The sequence below is a fragment of the Anguilla rostrata genome, chromosome 7 (genome assembly GCF_018555375.3).
Source record: "Anguilla rostrata isolate EN2019 chromosome 7, ASM1855537v3, whole genome shotgun sequence".
Classification (NCBI taxonomy): domain Eukaryota; kingdom Metazoa; phylum Chordata; class Actinopteri; order Anguilliformes; family Anguillidae; genus Anguilla; species Anguilla rostrata.
The window spans coordinates 26,358,303-26,383,092 of NC_057939.1; the positions used below are offsets into that span (position 1 = coordinate 26,358,303).

Sequence of the window (24,790 nt, forward strand, 5' to 3'; positions counted from 1 at the left end):
GACTAAAGACTTAAGATAATATTCAACGTCTGATTTTGTTGGAACGGTCACAAACTCAGTCGTAGCCATCTTAATACAGCCTCACACTAATCGTGAGTACACATGAACTGAGTTAAGACTGGAAAGACTTTATTATGACTGTAAAATCGCTTAAAATATTGTGAAGTGTAAGGCCAGCATTAAGTGAGCCTGTTTCAGATGTCACAATTCGGTTCAATGCGGGAATCTGAAACTACACTCCTGGAGGGTCATGGTGTGTGGGGGGCTCTGTAGTTTCTTTTCAATTAGCAGCCAGTTTACTGTAGGCCAGGAAAACAAGGTGTAATGAGTCTTTAGCCAATCAAATGTCTTAAATTTAACTGGGAAGCACCATAAACCATGAAGATAGCGTGGTGCTCCAGGACTAGTTTGAGATTCCTGTCTTACACAGACTTATAGGCTTATTTCCATTGGTCAACGCGATCTGCTTGTATGCACCCCCAGTACAGCACTGCCAACCCGTCTGTACGTAATAACCATATGCTCTAACTGTGAAAATGTGTCTTATCTGGGGCATGTTAGGCTGAAATCCCTTCAAGTCCACACCAAGCTCAGTTTGATTGTTTTCACATACCACCCCCCTTAACACCCCCGCCCCACCAGACCATTGCAAGGCATTGGGAGTATACATTCCCTCAGGTACCACCCTGTGCCAAAAGACCGATGATGTCTGAATAATGATAAGTGAGAATTTTGAGAGTTTATTGAGAATCTATTCACTAATCACAAATCAGCCATTTTCTCTCTCTTTTAGCATGATGATAATACCAGTGTTTTATACGCATGCCGTGCACTCAAGAAAAACACGAGAAGGTGGGAGCAAATATCTGAGTAATATGTGGGGTGGGTGATTATGCCTCTCTGAGTAATTGTCTGTTTCCAGATGAGTTCAGTGGATAAAAATTTACATCCGTAACGATGCTCTAGGATCTCTAAGATTTCCCATTTGCTATTTGTGTGTGAGTGTGTGTACGTGTGTGCGTGTGCGTGTGTGTGTGTGTCTGTGCATGTGGGGGGGGGGGGGGGGCAATGCTAGGCAGAATGCTGATTGGTTGAAGTCAGGGATTGGCTGGTTTTGCCATTTTAAAGCCTCTTAGTCTGCCTGTGAAAACACCGGAAAGCCGTGCTCATGTTTCAAAGACAGCAGGGGGAAAAGACGCTCTTCATTTTTTCCAAATTCATCACACTTCCCTAAACCAGAGGGGTGCTGCGTTTCAGATAACTGCATTTAAAATAAACCCAGCTGCTGGCAGCATTGTTACCTAGCACCCCCTCATGCACTCACCCAACAGACAGACCATTATTTCATCCCTAATATATTACTGCTATCTGGTGAACTAGGCCAAAGCAGCACCAGTTTAAATGGTGGATGCCTTATTTGTTTCTTGCTTGACCTTTGACTTCCGGTCACGACCCTTACACCTGGCTCTCTTCTGCCAAACCTGAGAAGGAAATGGTGATTTTGAGCTTCCCACACTAGGGGTGCTACTTGGTTCCAACTCTCACAGTGACCTCTGACCTTTTGTGTTTGATCCCAACCAGGGAGGTACAGAGGCTCCTGACCCACAGATGGCATGTGCCAGCTGGCTACGGTCTGGGTTATCGAACAGGCTTAAGAATGATTGTGATGTCTTCTCACATTGCTGCAAAACAAGAACTAAGGAACTATTTGCTTACATGACAAATTTACCACCGATGTGCAGACACATCCCGATCTGTCTTAACCCTGTTTTACTAACTTACTTTACTGAAGTTCATTTCCATGTTTGCATCCATTTATGAGCGGCTAAAAACTTAGTGAAGCAAATATGTGACATATAATTTTTCAAGGTTGGGACATTTTTTAAATTGTTGGTTACGTGCAAAGTTAGTGTAAGGATGCCTGGTCTTTTTATATGAATTATTCTAATGATATTAACAAAATGGTATGGGAGATGGCATCATGTTGATGGCAACATCTTTAATTATAAATGTTCACACTGCTGAGGATGAAACATAATTGTGTCACTTGCTTTCTTCACTAACAAAATGAAGTCAAATTCATTTTTGAACGGTTTTGTTGTGTTTGGGCCAATCTTCACAATATTATTTAATACTTGTTAACATCAGCAAGGTTTTCATTTCAAATTTGGGGGAGACGGTTCAGGACCACCTAGTCTCTTGCAGTGAAATGTGACGTCTCACAAGCATACTAGCTAGTCTAGGAATTCAGTCATAAGAAAATATCGGGGGTGATATCCCTCCCTGTCTCCCCCAAACCTACACGTATGCTTTGTAATCAATGCAACTAAAGTTTCTGGGCACAGTGGCAGAAGAAGTTCTGCAGTTAATCTCCTACCATTTTTGATAACGTATAATCACATTGTTGCAAATGAGTCAGAGCTGGTAAATTATGGTATTCCTGAAGATTATGTTTTACTCAGGAATATGTCTCTGATAAACCTTGATAAAAGAATGTCAGTAATCTTTCAGCATCCTTTAATTGAACAACCTCCAGGACATCACTTTAGAAGGAGATGTCTTCTCTCAATTTGTTCTCAGGCAGTCTGAATTAAAACTCTTTCCAAACAGCTGATCCAGGAAACCCACAATTTCAAGGTCCATTTAAAACATAAACAGCTTTGTGAAAGAGTACCTTGACTAGTTTATAAAGCTGTTCAGAGTTTTTATAAAGTACAGTTAAATCACCCCCTCTCTCATTAGAGTTACATATGACTAGCCTGACAGTTATTTCCATAAACAGGAACCTATGTGCACAGTATTACCTTAATCAGGATTTTCCACTGAAGATTAATAAGCCATAATGCATCCATGGTTTTGCCCAAATTAAGTTAAACTCAAATTTCTATCAAAAGCACGAGGAGAGCACCTCTCTTCTCCAGTTACAGCCTCAGTCATTGAGCTATTATTAATTTATTTCTCCCGAAACCCCGTAATGTTGTTCTACTACATTAACCAACTAATTTAATGCGCTAAGTCAATATGTCAGCGGATGATTTGATTTGCTGGTGGACGCGTCTCGCTCGGTTTCTCCCGGTAGATTTCAGCACTCGTGAGGAGGGTATTCATAACGATAAGTTAATTAAATAAACACTCTGAGGCTGTAGCCTACGGGGGCATAGGGGCCATTAAAACCCTATTTATTTACCCTGGGCTGAGGTTTCTCTGTCGTCTGCCTTGCGGTGCGAAAGATAAACGGTTTAGCTTGGAGGCGGATGACTTTAACTCCCGGGCTAAACGTCCAAAATTAATGCTAATTCTAGAAACCCAACCCAGGCAAAATCTATCCCACCTCCCACCCCCACCCAATTCCCTGCCCAAATCAAACGACCCACTTTAGAGAGTTAACGATGGTTTTGTCTGGTGTTCTCAGTTTTGTCTGGTCTCCCTAATGTTGCTTTTGGTCTCACTGAGCCTGTGATTTTATACCTGGCTGTCTACCTACCACTGATAACAGAGCCATTACATTACATCAGGTGACTCTCAACCCTTTGGGCAATACTGGGCATATGTACCTAACCAGAATGGGTCATGTTGACTGAGATGAAAAATAAAAATCAATGTACAATCCTTTTCCCATAAAGATGGCAGATGTGACCAGATGTAATTAAGGGGTTGCTGTTCTTTAACCTCTGCATAGCCCTGAACCCCTAAAACCCAATTAGTGACACTTCAGGGAGTCTCACACCCACAGTGCTTCACAGAAAGGGAGAGAGAAGGGGTTAACAGTAGTCAATAACCAAAAAAATGATAACAAATTATCTTTGGGTGAACATCAGGGATTTATCAAAAAAATATCTGGTGGCCTCCTACTTCAGACCTCAGTACGACAAATCAATGAAACAAACTAGCGTTTTCCATTGGGGTGAAATTAACAATGGTACAAATTAATATATTCCAGTAGAAAATGTTACCTTCACTATTGGCGTCCTGAAGATGCCGCTCATATCATTTGCAGCAAGAGCAGTTTGTGCATCTATTCATTGAAAAAATGTATTTCGTTTTCAGACACCACGTCCAAGACCAAGAGCCTGACAAAGGAGTTTTTGTGGAATATGTAGCAGCATTTTTAAGTCTCAGATTCTCAAATTTTATGTATAAATTCTAACATTTATTGGCCTTTTACAGCCTTTGCCCCGGCTAACTGGATCGCTGTTGATCTGAACATTATTGACGTTAGTCTAGAACACAGACACAGACACACACACACACACACACACACACACACACTATTCACAAATTCCTTAACAAGCACTGCTACTCTGTAATTTAATAAAATGGAGGTTTTGGACGTGCTAAAGTTCCTGGATATATACAACTTCCCATCGGTGTTCAAAGCAACTAAACACCTCTCAGGCTTTCCAGCAAAGCCACCTAATGGTTGGCCAGCATTTCGCAAATTGGTGGTATGACAGTCCGCAAGCAGGACCGTTCACAAGCAATCCTTCATCCTTTCAACAGCTGATCTTCATCTCGACTACCTGATCTTAACTTTCCATTATACTACTGCACTGTTGATTTGAAAAATGTTGGCCGACTCACAGCTGTTAGAGGGCAGCTAGCGAGAACTATATATTTACTGACTGGAATAAGGCTAAGTGTGTCCAAGTGAGCGAGTCACTAGAGGAGATCATTCCAGGAAGTCCTAGTTATTTAGGAAAAAAGCAAAATGCTATAAACAAGAGACCAAACATTCAGGCGTCAATTTCAAAAGCATATTTTCTGTTAATTTTTAGCAACAATATTCTTTTCATGGAAAATATATTTCACTGAAGAAATATGAAATTACATAAGCCTATATAGTCTTACGTCCCAAAAGTGAAAAAAATGACCTAATCCAAAATCAACAACCACCCATACCCAGATCCTTTCCCATCCTCCTACTGTAAATATAACCGTAATCCGGATTCTACCTGGAACACTTGCACTTCCTAACCAAAACCAAACATTAACTCAAACCATTATCTTTAAAAAAGCAATACACAATACATAATTATATGCACATGTTTGGATAAAGGTGTCTGCTAAGCAAATGACCCAGAGAGAGAGAGAGAGACAGAGAGAGAGATTGATATTTGTTTTAAACACATGTGAGGCACACAGAAAGGGGCGGGGCCCTCAAGCATGCACCTTACCCGTGGCCCCTGGTCACCTTGGTCCCCCTGTGAGGAGGCAGAAAATCAGAAGATACGTGTAAAAACACAGCCCGTTACACTGCTCAACACACACTCAGCACACTCAGCACGCATGCATGCACGCACAGTGTATTGGAAGTGTGAGGAGATCTGGGCCTGGAGTCACCTGACCAAGAGTGAAATTAAAATCACCGCATGTCAGCTCCTCTGCTGATTGGCTGTTTGCTATCTGAGCAATTACCCTGGTCCACCAAGAGCCAATGGTCACTTCCTTTTTTTGTCTGTGAACTCTTACATCATAAAGCGAGCTCTATCCAATGAGAACTGACCGAAAGCCTCAATCAAATCCTCAGATTGCTGTCATAAATTTTTTTATAGTGTCAACAGTGTAAAAATAATAGAAACCACCACAAATCACAAAAACAAAGCAGTCTTATTTCCCTTCACATTTCTCCTTACCAGAAAACCCGAAGCTGAGGCAGTGACTACTTTGAATCAGGTTTTATGTGCGCTCTGTTTTTCACACAGTCAAACTTGCCCTTCAGCGTTTTCAGTGTATGGACAGGCACATAAGCTGTACATATTGCTTTGAGGCGTGGCAAAGGTGAAATTATGTCGTGTCATTATTGCGCTTAAAGGCATTCTATGCACGATTTTTTCTTTTGCTGTCTATATCCTTCCCTCTCTCTCTCATTCTATGCACATCTATTATGCACTGGCAATCTCTGCCTTTGCGCACATTTGCTGAATCCGTACTGCTCTGCCAGTATTTTCTCTTCTAAGATGTTTTCGGGACGTTTCTAGGTGTGACGTTCTTTTCTGTGTGGAGAGGGTTAGGTGAGGCTACAGAGCCTATGGGTGGGATCGGGTTTCAGCGGAGCCTTTGTAGCTACTGCAATGGTGGAAGTGAAGAAGCACAAATATAGCAAAGCAAAACGACAAGCCAAACGGCTTAATGCAAAAAACAGAGTCAACTTTGGAATTGCTTTTCCTCTATGGTGGCAGCTGAAGCTCACCAAGGGGATAAAATGTGATGTGGAGTTGGCTTGTTTTCTGTTGGACCTGTAAGTAACGTTTCCTATAGCTATCCAAATAGTTATGTTAGGTAGCTATGATAGTTGACAGTTGATAAATGATAGTTGTTTCCAGTTCTTGAGTTACTTGCTCTCTGTGTACCAGTAAAGATTGTCGACCTTCTGTGAGGTGACAGACACAAGACTGAACTTATCTTTGCATGTATAGGCAGTCTTGGTGAAACCAGCATTATTGGCACTGAAGTCTAGTCTCAGAGCAAGCCAGAAATCTGTCTTGGACCCAGATTTTGTCCAAGCCGCATGTTTTATCGCAGGGGTGTCCATTCGTATCCGAAAAGGGTCAGTGCGGGCACAAGTTTTAGTTTTAGCCCAGAACTAAGACACTCGATTCAACTAATAAACGAATCATGGTCTTCGATCAAGAGTAGAATCAGCTGTCTTAGTGCTACGGATTAACGGGCTAGAACAAAAAACGTACACCAGTACATCGTCCCTTTTTGGATAGGATTGGCAACCCCTGGTTTATCGATTTGCACCGAGACCCGTGTACCAAACATAAATCTTTACTTGACAACCTTGCAGCCTACCTACAATCAATTGTACTCAAGCTATTTACTCTTAATCAATAAAATGTCATTTCTGTCTATATTACAAATGTGTTGAATGTGATGTGGATAGAACTTGCTTTCATAAAAACAATTCATTTGCATGTTTATGCATGAGGAAAAACGCAACATTTCAAAACCACCCTGTAACAAAAAAATATGTTTGTGGGGGGTGTATGCTAACATGCGAATGGCTTGTTTGTAACTCCCTTCCATAAGAGTATCTTCGCAATTACTATTTAATCTCCTAACCTTGTTACTGATACTCAGGCAATGGAGAATTTAGAAAGGGGAGTAAGGATATAGAGTAAAGTGGTATCTCAGGGCGATGAACAGAAGATTAAATTTTAAAGATGCATCTCAGAGTGATTAACTGACTCTGACTATTATGGGCATATCTCAAGGTGATTAAACCCACTGACATAAAAACAGACATTTTGGTTACGGCAGAATATTCCCTGGTGGGTCATTCTCGTTAAACTACGACCTCTCCATCTACAACCTTTAGCTCCCTATTTCATAAGGGACTGAAGCGGACGTCAGAGCTGAGAGCTAAAAATGGGTAAAGCTCAGACAGTCTTTTACTTTTCATGCCACATTAGGGGGTCTGTGGGCAGTCAAAGTTACAACAAAAAATCTAATAAGTAAATAAAGCTGAAGACTAATGATGATCGTTAAGATTTAAGATGAACATGAAGGCCCCTGTATCTAATTTAACGACTATCAATTATCGACTTCAGCTAAGGCAACAAGTTCAAAAGGAGCTTCTTGGAAGAGGAAGACCACTCTACCGCAGTTTGTGTATTCAGTAAATGGCTGCCACTGCTACTGTTAACATTCAGATCTCTGATTAGTTCTATGGTGCCTCGGGGTGTAGGAGAGTGATTGGTTTCAGGAGGCCAGAGTGCCGTTGACTGATAGCCGGGGAGAAAGATACACAGAGCAAAAAAAGGAACAAACGAAGAGGGTATGCTAAGGGAAACGGAAGAAATCTAATCACGGAAAACTGCCCCTTTAGCTCTCTGTCACCCGAGTAATATTTCAGGGGAATAAAATCCAGATTGTGCCACTAAAAAATAAAAATAAAAACAGAGTGTCCCTGTCAGCACTGTGGCTGTGGTCTTTTTTTCCCCCTCTTTGCTAAACTTCCAGAGTCTGCAGGCGATTCTGCATAATTACTGCTCTCTTCTAGTCCAGTGAAGAACATAGAACATTTTTCTTAGAAACCATTTCTTTTCTTAGAGTATATTTCTTCGAATTTGGAAGTCTGGACGTATTTGTGTGCTTCATTGATTCGGAAGAGAGCAGTCAAACTGTTCTCTGCTTTCCAAATCAACCACAAGAGGTCACTGATGTGTGATGATGAGACAGTGGCAAGCCTACCAACTGAAACCCTTCCCTCCCTGGGTGACACTGTGGCCAATCAGGAGCTGCCCTGCAGGGCTGCCGTGCACAATCAGCGCAGGGGGATTTGGAGGGGGGGGGCTCATACACTGGAACCTTAACTGAATGAGCCCCCAGCAGCTCTCTGGTACAGGGGCCTTTAAATGCCAGGGAAAAGACTGAGAGAGGAGGGAATGCAGTGAGTGAAAAATAGGAGAGAGAGAGGGAAGGATATAGACAGCAAAAGAGACAGAGAGAAATCGAACAAGATAGAGGGCGATAGAATGAGAAAGATAAAAAGATAGAAAGAGATAGAAATAAAATCTAAAGAAATATATAGGAGAGACAGAGAAGAGAGACGATGGATAAGAGGTGATAAGTCATTAATGCCTCCACCCTTGGCTCTGCGGACCATTCTTTTCTTTCTGAGGGGGATATAAATGTTTAAATGTTGAATGGAATAAGCCAGGCTTGTGGTTTCAAAAGAATTTGTACTTAAGTGAGAGATTCAGAGTACCATGCAAAATGCATGTTTAAAAAAGGCAATGTATTTAGGAAGAAAGTCAAGGCATAAACTCACTGTTTTTCAGGGTAATGTATGGAACAAAGCTGGGAGGGGGCCTGAGGGTGTGTGCATGTGTGTTGAGGGTGATGGGGTGAAAGAGGTCAAGTGGACAGTTCTGGGGAACTGCTTTGAGCCAGGTGTTGTCAGCAATGTGCCGCCCATTAATGTGGATGAGGGAGAACAGTCGGAGGGAGAATGGCAATTGTAGAACCTTCAAAATACTGAATATGAAAATAAAAATATTTGGATAAGCTGAATATTTTAACACAATATCTGCTTTCTTACCTTGTCTCCTTTAGGACCTGGGGGACCCTTTAAAGTGGAGAAAAAAAGAAAAGAGATCAAATTTAAGACACAGAAAATGAAAGATCATAATAAATTATAATAAATTACAATACATACAGAATGCATAAAATATCACTGACCCTGGTCTATTCCCCTGAAAGCCAGTAAATTGGCAGTGAAACAATTTGACTAAAATGACAAAAAGTAGTAAATGCCAAAAATAAGCAGGGTAGGTAGAACATCTAGTCTAGGGTTTGAAACGCACCTCAATATTTTTTTACAAGCAAAGTACCAGCAGCATACTGAAAGGTTTTTGTTTTTTTTCGGAGAAATTACATAAATCCGGGAAGGTCTGATAAACAAGAATATGGCTCGCCTGTGCCACACTCAAGGGAAACTGGATTTCATACTGACTTACATTCCAGCGGTAACTAATCCGATTAATGGGTGAGTTATATATGTCAGGAGGTGAGGTGGCCCCTAACTGTACTGTAAAAGAGCCCGGCTCATTCAAATCCTTCCAAACCAGGATGTGGTCAAAGCACCAACAACTTTATGAATGCACTGTGCTCAGTCCTGTAACATAGCGGGACCCTGCCAAACAGCTCCCAAAGGAACAGGCCTTTTTCAAAAAGGGCAAAGCCCTCTCAGAGCCTGGGTGAGTCAGGATGGCGGATCTGGCGGCAGTCTCCGGGAGACCAGCGGTAAGGCCCGGACCATGTTTGCTGCGCGTGACTCAATTTCTGCTTTTCGCAGGATTCACGACCGCGTCATTCAGTAGGGCCACTTCCATAACGCGACTGTTCCTGACGGGTCACATGATCACATGATTTAGAAAAGCCCCCTGAGCTAAAGAAAGAATCAAATGAGAAACAGAGCACAATCCATAATGCCCTGCTGATCTGAGTGGGGACCGTTTACTGAAAAACCCTTAAGAGGTCAATGTGGGACGCAGACCCGAGTCAAACACTTCATTTGAAATACTTCTGTCCTGTAGACCTCAGTGAAATTCCAGAAGATTACTGACCATTTTAAAAAGACTCAAATGTCCACCACGACCATAGGATTTTCACATTTTGGTTTCTAACGTACAGGTTTGTCAGGGACATGCACAAATTCCCAGGGACGTTTAAAGAGTTATAGAATATGGGAAACGTCAACAAAACAAGTTGCTAACCAAAATATAAAATCATATGAAAATAGACTGTTGTTCCCAATGTTTCAAAAACACATGTTTCTTTTTAAAACTCAGTAATCTGTAGGAATTTCACTGGGTTATACAGAGTTAAAGCATTCAAAATAAATTATACGACCCAGGTCTGGGGAGGAATAGGCTTACTCTACAGGGTCTGGAAGCACACACACACACACACATATACACACACACACACACACACACACAACACATCTTACACACGGACACACACAAACACACACACACACACACACACACACCGGCACTTTATAGCCACAGGTCTGGTTGGTCTGCCGACAGAGACTTTGTTCTGCCCAGACATGGAGGCTGTTCACGAGCCCATGCACACAAATTAACAACTACTAGGCTTCAGTGGTTAATGGATGGAAAAAGCAGAGAATATCCCCAGTTACCTTATAGCACTTCCCATATCATTAAAGCCGGCTCCTTTACTATTTTGGCCAACAAGCCATAAAGTGAACAGAACTGGCAACGTGCCAGAATCTGGTTGTTTGTGGCCATGCATAAAATGCATAGACTACAATGCAGACACAAATGTGAAGTTGTGTTCTTTTCCCCTTGTGGGGAAAAACAGCAGCGCAGAAAGATGAAAAGCACATGTGTTTATGTGGTTCACGCCTAAGCTATGGGACTGCAGGGTTTGTAAAGCCTGTGAACGCGTGCCTCTGTCAGGCGATTCTGTGGATGAAGCTCGCTCCAACAGAAACCTGCCGGCCGCCATTCCACCAAACTCCGCTCGCCGGTTTCCCCCGGGTCAGGAACACCGAAAGAACGTTTACGTGACCTGTCCGTGAAAAACTAATCAGACTGAATGTATTCTCAAAATTCTATTGACAAAGTGAAATCATTTATGGAAGTTTTTTTCCCCCACTCAAACCGCGATTGGGCAGCAATAGGTTTGACTTGAAACAATGGTTGTGCATTGTATGCATTCTTCATTTGCTTCGAGTGAGATCACCATCTGAAGAATCATTCTACATGGGATATTTGAAGCATTATCTCTGATTTAAAAAGTTCAAAAAGCACAACGCATACAAGTCATATCATGAGTTGTGATAATGCACAGTGTACTGTCCAGAACTAAAACATTTCACTCTAAATTTGACCACTAGGGGGCCATGTATTTAAAAAAAACATTCCTCAAACGGAATCAAATGACATGATGTTTCGCCGCACAGTTTCTGTCCGTTACACATTAAATCACATCAGGTACCTTTTAAAGACCCAACTGGAATACAAAAGACTTCAAAAGCGGAGCTGTGTATGACTTGAATTATGACATGAGTGAATTATTGCTTAGCCTGTATGTGCTATGCACTGGTATGATTTATGAATTAATGCTGGGTTTGGCTTTTGATCTGAAAATCCCACAGCATCAGCTACACAGTTTGGGGACTCACTGTTGGTTTGCGGTCTCAGCGGACAAAAAAGAAGAAGAAAACAATTCAAAACAACTTTGAAATTTCCCAGCATCCAGTTGCAAACTGTGAATTCCACAGTCAGAATTTACAGCTTCCTGAAAGGGAGGCGGCTTTTAGCGGGCTCACATCACGTTGGGGGGGATGCATGTCACTGGATGTGTGTTTTTTTCATTCAGACAACTCCGCCCCAGTCTGCAATCACAACTATTGCCCAATCCCTGCCCCCATTTTGCTTAGGGCCCCCCAAAAGGTCAGGGGCAGCTGTCAGGAACCTGCGCATGTAGTGAAATGTGAGGTTCACTAGTCAGTCAGTCAGTCATTCAGTCAGTCAGTCAGTCAGTCAGTCAGTCAGTCAGTCAGTCAGTCAGTCAGAGCCACTGAGGTGGATTAGGAATGTGAAAAGTCAATTAACAGCGTCCATTTCCCAGACCTTGAACCCTACACAGAAGCCTAAACAGCTTGACTCATTGAAGGTCACTGACCATCGCAGGGGTGTGAGTTTTTCCTGACATTCCAATAAATACTGATTTTCTGACTCTTTGTGCCTCCAGCATTTGCCAGTATTACACCACATTCCCTCCTGCTGTCTGTTGTGGCATACCCAAAAGCTTATGATGCACGCAAGTCCTCTCCCAGCACCAGTACTTTGAAAGATTTTCCAGCTGACCACATTGGTCCCAGTAATCCCACCCCCTGAGGTGACCAGAAGAGGATGGGATCCCCTACTGCGTCTGGCTCCTCTAAGGTTTCTTGCAATTTATCCACCTAGGTAGTGTTTCCGCGCCACTGTTGCCCCAGGCTTGCTTCTGTGGGGATTTTCATGTCAGTTTCTGCTGTGAAGCATACTGTGACAGATGCTTTGGAAAATGTGCCACATAAATACATTCCGATTTGAATGCTGTCCTCCATACTTTCACAGATGGAAGCTTCCTATTCTGATGTCATATTTGCTCAGTGTATTAGGAGGAATGCAGTCTGATGCATGGACAGCCCACCTCCCATGTGGCCTCAGCAGGGAATCAATCAGAAATGGGGAGAAATACAACATGGAACACTGGACATGACAACTCTCAGAGAGGCGGAGCCAAACCACAAAAAGCTGCGCACAGGCCAATTACCACAAAACTCACAAATATGACAAAGACAGAGTCACCTAGTAACATGAGCGAAATTTAATAAATTACTTTTAAATTAGAAATACCGCCTCGCGGTTGTACGCCTCCACCAACCAAGGCAAAAACGTGTTTTGTGAGGTCACAGTGACACGGACAACCCAAAAACATAATGCCTCCGGCCACGGCTGTGCCGTCGCAGAGGCATAAAAATACACACAGGTGTTTGCAGTGATTTTCATTTTGAGGAAAGTAGCAATGGTGGAAGGGGGATTTCTTCTCCCTGCCTGGCAACCACTGATGCGTGCGGAACTGCAGTCATGAAGGTTCCACATGCACACCCACATCTGAAGCTCCTATTATGACAAAAAGCTCTGTTGGCTTGTCTCTGTCCTTTGCGAGACCAAAAAAAAAGAAAAAATACAATGATAGTTGCCCTGAATCCTAAATATTTTTGGTTAAAGGTTTTTTTTATTACTTCGTCCTTGGTTTTCAGTTTGCTTCTTTCATTCTCATTAGCACCGACAGCAGAGACTCCCCAGCTGAGCCCTGCAATCAGCAAGCTAGAGCGGAAAACCTGCTATTATTACTGAATATAAAAATCAATGCAGCGGAGGAATGTATGTGTGCATGGAGGGAGGGAGGGAGAGAGAGAGAAAGAGGCAGACAGAGAAAGAAGGGGAAGAAAGAGGGAGAAAGAGAGAAAGAGAGAGGGAAGAAAAAGGGGGAAGGGAGGAAGAGATACAGAGACAGAGAGAGACGAGAGAGAGGGGATGGAGAGAGTGAGAGAGAGGGAAGGGAGAGAGATGGAACAAGAGAGACAGAGCAAGGGAGGGGAGAGACAGGGAAAGTGTGTGATGGAAGAGTGAAGGGACAGTGAGAAAGAGTGAACATGAGATACGCACAGGTGTGGAAGCTAAACTAGGGGGGCTGGGGCAGAGGGGGGGTTTGTGAGCCAGGCTTCAGCCCACACAAATCATCTCCCTGCCCTTGGTGACCCCCCTCATACAGGGCCCCGTAACACCGGTGGGTTCACCCCTCTGAGAGACCCCCTCCCATCCCCCCTGACAACACGCCCGGCACGCTCCAGCGACAGAGCACCCCTCAATTCAAAGGGAAGGGCGGGGCGCTGAGGCCCAGGCAGGGTACCATTTTTGGGGTGTTCAAACCTGTGCACCTTGTTAAATAAGTACAACATGGAAGGCCGGTGGTAACTTAGGAGCAGGTAATAAAACAGGGGGGTGGGCGCTGTAAAACAGGCCCCTTAAAGGGGAGTCTTTGGAAGGTCCCCTGCGGTGCCCCCACCGGTCCCCGCTGGTCCCCAGCTGGTGCGCCGATTGCTGCAGCAGTAAGCTCTGGTCACAGACAGTAAAGCCAAAGTGTGTTGTCTCGAAATCCAACCATTGGCATTTTCAGACCAATTCCAGACCCAACCAGTGGAGGGAGCCTCACTTTTAAAAATACTTCTTTCCTGTTTCTTTGCCACAGGCAGGCACGCAGCATTTAGGTTGTGCAGACGTGGGTCAGAGGTAGACGCTTCACGTGTAGCTTGAGAAAAGCAAACTGCAGTTGCCCCTCTGACCCAGTGGGGGTCACTGTTGGGAGATGACAGATTCGACCCCTTCCCCCCTGGGCGATGCTACCGCCAATTATATGTTGCCAATAGACATACATACCTTTATGGTGTTGCCCAGTGGGGCTGTCAGACACAGTTGCCACTGGCACAGTCCACAAGCAATACTAGACTGAGGAGACCCACCTGTTCAGTACCCATTTTATTGGGCGGCAGTGAAGTATAATGTAAGGAGCTAGTCTTGTAATCTGAAGGTCACAGATTGGATTCCCAGGTAGGACACTGCCGTTGTACTCTGGGGAATGATACTTAACCTGCATTGCTTCAGTATATATCCAGCTGTATAAATGCAATGTAAAAGTTGTGTAAGTCGCTCTGGATAAGAGTGTCTGCTAAATGCCTGTAATGTAACTTTCTATAGCACTTACAAAACAGCACTTTGTCTCAGCCTACTATTTGTAGTATTCACTATTCATAATGATCATACATCCATCCATTACCTAGTGTGCTTATTCCTGGCCTGGGTCATTGGGGGTGCTGGAGCCTATCCCAGCATGCATTACGTGAGAAGCAGGAATACACCCGGTCACCAGTCCATTGCAAGGAACACAAACCATTCACTCACACCCCGTGGACAATTTAGACTCTCCAATTAACCTAACCTCCATATCTTTGGACTGTGGAAGGAAACCAGAGTACCTGGAGGAAATCCACACGACATGCAAACCCCACACAGAAAGGTCCTGGCTGGGATTGACAACAGTGCTACCCACTGTGCCACCCCCATGATAATACAATGCATTACTCTACATATTACTTTATAGACATTTAGCAGATGCTCTCATCCTGAGCGACTTACACAATTCCTGTTTTCATTTTCATTCATTAGGTCTCCAGTGCTGTCTGAGAAGGTCTTATACATCCATTTTGAATGGAGTGGAACCCACCAGCAAGCATGCTGGGTATTAGAACAACCCAGATACAGTATGGTGGCTCAAATCTGTGGGACGGGACTGTTCATGAAACACAGAAATGTTTGTAAGAATAAAAACTTGAGGAATGGATGCTATTCCTACATGCTACAAGTTTTTATGTGTTACGTTTTTTTTTTTTTTTTAGACCACATTGCATCTAAAAAGGATAAAAAGCTAAACTTGAACTTAAACCTGCCTGATCTGCCCAAGGGTAAGGGGGGGAACCTATGTGGGGGGCAATGAGTATAAACTGGAGAGATGAAACTTGTCTGTGGGTACTCCTCTCTTTTCTCTTCCTCCTTTAGTCACACCGGATTTAACATTTCTCCTGCTGATAAATAATTCATGGAGACACAGCAATTTTCTCTTGCACTCAAGTAGAAAAGCTGTGTTTCTTCAGAGCAGGATTGAGTTGTCTTTGCAAGCTCATTTTGGACATGTGTGATTAATGTACTCCACAGGTCTGAAGAGACTCTTATTATGCATTGTCGTAAGACAAAACCCAAAGGTGTAACCCAAAGGTTGCAGGTTCAAATCCCAGGTAAGACACTGCCGTTGTACCCCAGAGCAAGGTACTTAACCTGAATTGCTTCAGAACATATCTAGCCGTATAAATGGATACTATGTAAAAAAAGGCCTAGGTCTGTTAAAAGCCTGTAATGTAGTGTAACCTCAATTTAAGTCATGAAAAAAGCAACACGTTCTCATGACAAAACACGGCCCCCTTGGCCGTCGACTTGTGCTAATTCACGATGGCAGCTTTGGCTGAATGCACAGATGGATGAAAACCCACCCAGGTTTAGGATATGATGCTCTGACAGCATCGGCTAGTGCAGGATGTAGAAGTGAAGTATGGGGTCCAGTCAGTCAACAAGAACACACTTGATGGGACAGACATCCAGCAAAGACCCTGCATGCAATATTCTGTCCAGATGCATTAAAGATATAAAGAAAAGCACCGATCCATGCATGCAGGCAGAATCAGGCCAGTTTCCACTGGTAATTAATGTCCATAAAAGAGCTTTAACATTCTGTATGCACACAAATTCAAGTCTCCATACTTTGCCATTTAAGGCACTTCAAACCCAAGAGCTCAGCTCCTTTGATTGTGAAGCTAACTCTGTAATAGTCAACCTAAACCAGTGCTGCACCAGCACTGCTAACCACTCATTAATTTCAGTAAAGCCAGATTACAAAACCTACCAAGACCTCCTATCTGGAAAACTGCTATAAAGCAACTGCCATCTCCTGTCATACTGCAAGTCCTTACTGCTTGCACCAACCTCGAGATGAAGACATTTGTTTTTCATTTGAGATAAGTAAACAAATATAAACAAAACAAAAACGGAGGCATGCCATAAATCTTAAGTGTTTATGCTGCTTTAATGCAAGCTGAAAGAGCATCTAGACATTTGATAGAAAAGAACAGGTTGTCAACACAAGCAAAAACAGCTATGAATAAATTTCTTTTTTTTGTGCGTGCCAGAGAAAAACTGTTGTGTCTCGGGTGAACCTGACCTATGCTTTGGCGGATTTACCCATCCTAGTTCAGGGTTCTGGCTTAATAAAGCACTGCGAGAGGTCAAAGGCACCACACATTTTGAATGGCTTCTGCTGTTTTAGATGGTGCTTTTTTTGTTTCCTGCCATCTGAGAAGTTGTGACGCCAGGCGTTTCATATAATCGGCTGTGGCCAATCAGGGTGCAGTAAATCTGGGAGAGTCCAAAGCCAGTATGGAGCACGGAGTCACTCCACAAATGCCCCTGCCCTGTTCAGCACACACACTCACAAACTACACACACACACACGCACGCATGCACACATGCAAACATGCGCATGCACACGCACACACACCTGTACACACACATACACGCACACGCGCATGAGCACACACACAGCTATGTGATGCTCAGTCATCCTTGATCTCTCTGCCCAAAGCCACTTCATTTCAGTCACAAAACTTCATCTCTAGGCCTAAACTTACTTCCCATTCAGCACGCAGAAAAGTGCTGAACTGTCTCAGTCTCAATATCTTGACCCTGTCATCACAGTAAATGAAAGACTCATGATCCTGGCGAAGGTGAGGGCCATTTTCCCTTTAAGGAAGTTGTCCGACTTTGTCCCTCAAACTTTGTGTAATTCCCGTGTTTCTGTGCTGCATAAATATTCTAGCAGGCTCCAGGCTTTCAGAAAAGACTGGCGGTTATGGCGGGCATGAGATTGTGTAATTTCTTATTGATGGGCCGCAGTTTGGGACGGAGGTTAGACTCTGACCCTTGCTGAGTCTCAAGCAATCTCCTTCGGAAAACCCCTCTGAGTTTGACGCGACTGTTCAACCCTCCATCCCGCCCTGTCTAACCCCCCGCTGCCTCGTATGCAGCCCAAAATCAGTGCCTTAGCCATTCACCAGTCATCCATTTCAAGCCTCTGTTCCAGGGCATGGCAGTCCTCATGGTTGCCAATTCTTATTTCGATTCCCCCCCCACAAGGAGAATTCAACAGCCCTCCATTATTTACATTTACACTTAGGCATTTAGCCGACGCTCTTATCCCAAGTGACTTACACAGCTCACAGTCTTTACACGCAATCCATTTATACAGCTGGGTACTTACTGATGCAATTCAGGTTACGTACCTTGCTCAAGGGTACGAGAGCAGTGCCAGACTAAGGAATATGACTTATCACCTTGGAGTTACAAGCCTAGTTATGTACCATTATGCACCATTATGCACCATTGCCACCCTAGTGTGTTAGGTGATGCTGGGAAAATTATATTTCTTATATTTCATTAACCCCACAATAGATGAAGCTACAGTGGTAGACTGTTGCTATAGTGAGCTGTAGCTCCACCCATTCTACAGTATGCTTCATGAAGCATCACTATTGCAGAGGCCACATACAACAACGACCCTGAGTTGTATACACATGTGCGTACACACACACTCACATGCACAAGCACACATGTATATGCGTATACAAACCCACACAGACACACACACGCACACACACGTGCATACACACACACACACATGCTTGCGGATGTGCCGCGAGACGCGGATGTGAGGCGGGGGGACGCCATGGGAAGTGCAGCGGCAGCGGGGAGGAAGGGCGCGGGGCGAAGCCGCCATCCTGGAAGAGACCATCGAGGAGGCGGCGGAGGCGCGGGCGATCAAAGTCCAGCCGCGGCATGGTTTATTAACGGCCCTGCATTATGGATGAGGGCGGGGGGGGCGGGTCACACGTGCCACACGCGTGTCTCTAATCCCGTCTGCGCGGCTGCATAATTCATACGCCCAGACGGATCACCTTTCCCTGCACTTTAAAAACCCAGCACAAAAACAAGAGTCTGCCGCGTCACTCAAGGAGATATTAAAATACCAGAAAAAAACAAATTTATGGTTTCGCCTCAGTGCAATGCTCCCAAATGTTGCATTTTTATAAAGGCGTCAAATGTTTCCAGTCTCCGGCCTGGTCGCACTTCATCCTCTGAAATATTAAATATCACCAGTGCGCCGTGGCTATCACAGGGGAGCAGCACAGGAAGGATGAATATTCCGCATTAATATATACATTGCTTGAGCCAAAATGAAGTCCTTGTGCTCACAGGCTGGCTCAGGCTAGGCTAGTTCGTTTTTAAAGAAACTAATAAGGCATATTTACGTTTACATTAAAGACATATTTGCATTTTCCTGTTTGCCAATTGTCAATTCCTGGCAGCTTGTTCAACAAAAATAATGTAACTATCTTGATTTATAAAGTTGCTACATGGCTTTTCAAAGGAGAAGAAAGGGTAGTAGAAAAAATACATTAAATGCACAACATTGTGACAAGATGGTTACAATAAGCTGTTGTGTTTCGCATCCTTTCTCTGGTTCCGGCTGTTCTTATTTCTCTCCAATCTTGTTCTGCATTACAAATGGAGTGTTCACTCAGAGCACCCTGCACCCCCCTCTCCCTCTCAGCTTTGTCCTTTGCACACAATCTCTGTTCACTTTTACAAACCCACTTTAGACTCCGCCCAAGCACCAGGCAGCAGCAAATCATTGGCCAGGTCCTATTAATGCGTTCACCCCAGGTCCGAACCAAATCTCCGGAACCCGAACTTCGTCGCTTTTCAATCAAACATCTTCCTAACCACCTCCACCTCCTGCCAGTTTTTCACAGTTAACAACACTACTAACAATCTCTCAGTCTTTCACAGTTAGGAGCACTCCTTATAATCTCTTTATCACTCTTTCACGGTTAACATCACTCCTAATAATCTTTCTGTTACTATCTCACAGTTATCAGCACTTCTTACAATCTCTGTTAATCTTTCACAGTCAGCAGCACTTCTAACAGCCTGTTCGTTTTTCAGGTACTCCTAAGCTTGTTTACTTTTTTACAGTCAAACAGCTTCATTAGCAATAGCTTTCAGTTAACAACACTCCAAAAAGCCTTTATGCTACTCATTCAGCTGCAATCGCTCCAGTTACTTCCACTGTTAAGATATCTAAAGGTTCATATTCACAACTCCCACTCTGAACAGTCTTCACCACTTCACAATCAACGACAGTTAGCTGTCAATCATCGTCACATTGGACAGGTTACACAGGACAAAAAACAGAAAAGGCAAGAACGCAGACAATAAATAAATAAATAAATAAATAAAACCAATTTCCGTTCTCTAGTAATTAAACCCTGATCCACATCATCTACAAACAGCCCGGCTTGATGTTTCACCACGGCAAGCCGACGGCCGCTTTTCAATTCTCCTTAATGAGCCGACGACACGTTAAATGAATGTCAATAACCAGGAATGCATCAGAATAATTAGCGCCGGCGTGCTACAGAGACACTCTGCACAAATTATTCCATTATTTTCCAATGTACTGTACAGACGCATCTAATATGAGCACAGGCGGCTTCCTGGAACCCTCTAGGGCAGACACCACAGAGGGCTATAGCTATAGAGATTAAATCACTTTATTGCTATTTTTAAAGGTAAACTGCCACGGCATTAATAATTTATTCCGGACTGCTTTTATCCAAAAAAACAAAAAACAAAAATAAGCAAAAAAAAGTTTTTCTTTTTGTTCAACTTTGGTGATTCGTGCTCAGTTCTCTCTGTACTAGGGCATAATGTACTGCACCGAGACACATACCACACTATGCCTAGACACAACTCATTGACCCAAAACACAATGTACCAACCCAAAACACAACTTACTAACCCGAGAGACAACATACTGACCTGAGACACAAACACACCGACCTGAGACACAAACACACTGACCGGAGACACAAACACACCGACCTGAGACACAAACACACCGACCGGAGACACAAACACACCGACCTGAGACACAAACACACTGACCTGAGACACAAACACACTGACCTGACACACAAACACACTGACCTGAGGCACATAACACACCGACCTGAGGCACATAACACACTGACCTGAGACACAAACAAGACGTAATGCACTGACCCGAGATGCAAAGTCAATAGCGATTTAAAAAAAAACTTTTTGTAAAATTTATGTCAAAACAGTCTGCCTGCCCTGGATCTGTTGAAACGCGATGGGTAAACATGGTCACCAAGATGGGGCACCTGCATTGAGCCCTGAGCCAGCTGCTCAGCCTGCTGACCTCTGCAACCCCCGCAGGACTGTGTGGCTTAACACAGCTATAAAACCTGCACTGGTTTACTTTTAGACACATCTGAACAAATCTGATTTGTCCATCAGTCACCATAATTCCACGCCCTGCGTTGACCAGAGTAAGATGATTGTTCCTCCCAAGGTTTCTCATTATTTATCCAGTTACAGAGGAGTTTCTCCTCATAACCGTTGCCCAACGCTTGTTTTTGTAGGTTTTCTCTTGCACAAAGCATGGGACAGACGTTCTGGCAATAAATAATTTTTTACAAGATTCTACTTGAAGCAGACTTGCCGCTTTGTCCCCAAAATCCAGCGCCTGTTCAGAGTTGTAACCAGACCCCAGCTCCCACTACCCATAAACCCCCCAGCCACAAGCCGGGCATGCTCACTTCAGGACACCTTCAAAGACTTCAGGAAGGAAAGCGTTTATCCGCACAGAGAGCGATTTAACGGCTCTGTTGCCAGTAGTTAGTTAGCGAATGCTCGCAGCCTGTGAACACGTGACCGCCTTCTGTATTTCGGCCTGCGATGCGGGCCTGTTGGAGGCAAGATGGGGGGGGGTGGTATTGAGGAGGTTGGGGGTTGACACAGCACCTGCGTTCACTTACCGCCAAACCCAGGGGGAAGGGAGCTGGAACACTGGAGGGGCAAAACAGATTCGCTTACCACTGTTTTTCGCTTACCGAGGGGGTGCTATCGTACTCACTTAATCACCCCCCTCCTCAAACCCCATAAATTATTTTAACAGAGCGCACACAAAGAGACCGAACACCTCAAACCCAGGGACCACCGTGGCCCTCCTGGCCAGTTGAAGCCCCAATATAAATATACGGGCTTGGCCTTTTCCGAACTGATCTCAGATCAGCCCGGGCTTACCGAAGCAAGGCACGTTTCTTGCCACAGGGCCTCGCAGTGCATGCGTCATGGCAACGAGGCTTTTGAACGCCACGTTCCTTTAATGAGGGAGGGAGCGAAGAACCACTCCATTAAGGCGGAGATGAGGATAAATATATTATTTTAATTGCGTTTTCAGGCTACCCAGGTGCGACTAAACGTTTAGCTAAACCACAGGCAGCACTTAGGGGTCAGAGTTGGATTTGCACTGGCAAATTATACAGAGAAATGAAAGGAAACTTCAGTCATAATCATACTTACTCTTTCTACAGCCATAGATAAATAGAGAGAGAGAGAGAGCTAGAGAGAGTGGTGCAAAGATTCTGGCAACATAAAGAAAATATCACAAGTTTTCCCCCCCAATTCAGTTGATATATAGCTTCCTTTTGTTGAGATTTTTCTCTCAGCAAACATAGACCAGGCTTTACAGCTCAGCAACTCAAAGCAGTCTCCTTTAAACAAATCTGATACATTTTTTATTTTATTTTTATTACCTTCCGGACGTTCATGCACACAGTCAGTTCAGTTTAGTTCAGTTCAGACTGAGATGGCAGAAGGGGATACTTACAGGAGGTCCTGAAAGAGAAACAAAAAGAAAAAATCTCATTACTCATTACATTAGCAATATGAGGCAGCTGACACACGCATAGGCCTGTGATGTCTGCGAGCGTCTAACACACAGACTGTGGCATGAAGATTTATGACAGTTCCAGTTGACATCCTCCAGCAGTAGCAACCTATATATATATATACATATATATATATATATATATACATATATATATACACTTTCATTGATGCCGTAGGGGTCACCATAAATGAAGAGAATTCCGCCGCTTCCGGAATGTACCATTTCAACGCCCCCCTCACCGTAGTGGCGTTTCGTTTCTGCCGAGCTGCAAATCCAACGCTTTATTTAACCTTGGCGAAAATTCAACATCCTCATCCCTCATCCTCTTGCTGTGCTGTTTGGCAACAATGAGGGGGCCTGGTGGGGATGGGTGGGGGAGTTGGGTGGGGGTGCTTCGGGGTGCATTACATTCATTCCGGAAGCTTCTCCTGTTTCTACACTACAAATCCTGCCCAGTTGTTAAAAACATACTGTATACACACACATACATGGTACATGTCTGCACACACACTCATAAGTGCCTGCAAACACATGTTCGTCAGACACGCACACTCAAACACACACACACACACACACACACACACATTTTTAAGTATAAGGTGCTGCTTGCAAACTTTGCAATTACCCCATGCTCAGAGGGATCTATATGGCTGAGCTCTGGGACACAGGACCTTATCAAAGGCTTTTCTGGATCACTCTGGGTCTTCGGGTCCTATTAGGGGAGAGCAGCTGCTCCACCTAAAAGCAGTGGTGCTTTTTTACGATCCTCTCCGCTCGCTTCCGACCGAAGGTAAAATGCAAATGGGCCCAGCAGCTGCACTCTGGAGACCTGCTTTTGCAGCTTCAAGGCTGAACTTCAGTGCCAATGTTTTATGGCTCATTGAGCGAGACTACTTATTTTATACTTCTTTCCCTCGCCCGGTGAAAACCGCACGTTCATAATAATCAACCCTTCAGAGAAGATGAGGAAGCTGGTGTGTGTGTGTGTGTGCGCGCCATTGTGTGTGTGTGTGTGCACCTGTGTGTGAGCGCGCCGTGTGTGTGTGTGTGTGTGCCTATGTGTTTGTGCGTGCCTGTGAGTGTGTGTAAATGTGTGAGCGTGCCTGTGTGTGGGTGTGCGTGCCTGTGTGTGTGTGTGCGCGCCTGTGTGTGTGAGCGCGCCTGTGTGTGTGTGTGCGCCTGTGTGTGTGTGGTTGTTGGGGAGTGGGCAGCATTCTAGAACGCTGTCGTAAATTTCTTCCCGCTCTAGTAGCACACGACGGTCGAGGAAATGAAGGGGATTGCGTTTGGCTAGTGTTCAGACAGCGGCACAAAAGCGAATATCGATCGCGCGACGCTAACACCTCGCGAAGAGGAAAAGGAACTCCTGCCTATAGTATCATAAGTGTAGGAGCTATTAATATCAGCCCTTAAAGAGAGGAGAGAACTGAGGCCTTCCCAGCATTTCAGATGGAACGGAAACACAAAGATGCTTCTTGGGCACATCAGTCTTTCAACACAAACGTTTGGCTTCACAAAGCACTGGTGCCTCACTAATGCATTGCAATGCTCTCTTCTTGTGACAAATGTTGATCAGTAAGACAATGGCAATTACTGGTAATAGAAAGAAAACGCTGAAGGACCCCTAAAGTGCAATGCTCCTTTCTCTGTGTGTGACTTAGTTTGGTGCCATGTTTTTTCCACAAAAAAATGATGGAAAGAAAAAAAACTTTTCAGAAATTTAAAATCACTGACGAACCAGTTTTTTATGTGTGAATCTGCACAGGAATCAAAGGACAGCTGGAGTTCTGATTTCAGATTCCACTTCTCTAAATGATGCCTCTGGCTACATGATTGGCTGGTGACTGCTATCATCATCCTATTATTGACACAGTGGCATCGTCATAGCGACTCACACTGGCACACACAGTAAAATGCTCAGTGTCTCAGCTCTTACAGTTTACATAAGTCCATTATGGGCAGAGTGGACTCATATAAACTCTATTACAGTTGAACACTGGACATTTTACTATGCACTAACGTGATTGGCCACGTTACATACATGCCAATATCGCCTTCAGAAATGACAGACAGGTATGCAGTTGCACATTACACGAGCAGCTGTGACAAGGGGCTCTCTCTCTCTCTCTCTCTCTCTCAGAACTTGACCTGTTTCCTCTGAAAACAACTTTAATCTCCCTTTACCATCTGTTTATTTGTTTTTACAAGGCAATCATATTCAAAGTCATTACTAATGAACTTAACTTGAAATTGATATGCAAAGCCCCTATTCCAG

The 24,790-nt window shown here is 43.9% G+C and overlaps 1 protein-coding gene across 1 annotated transcript in view; it reads right to left on the reverse strand.

Moving 5' to 3' along the window:
- Nucleotides 1–24,790, reverse strand: part of LOC135259488 (collagen alpha-1(XXV) chain) — a 200,417-nt gene that overhangs the window by 66,452 nt on the left and 109,175 nt on the right. The window contains exons 4-6 of the mRNA XM_064343959.1: nt 22,453–22,460; nt 9,047–9,073; nt 5,175–5,201 (exon numbers count right to left, since the gene is read on the reverse strand). Coding sequence (XP_064200029.1) covers nt 5,175–5,201; nt 9,047–9,073; nt 22,453–22,460 — 62 coding nt within the window. The remainder of the gene's footprint in view (nt 1–5,174; nt 5,202–9,046; nt 9,074–22,452; nt 22,461–24,790) is intronic.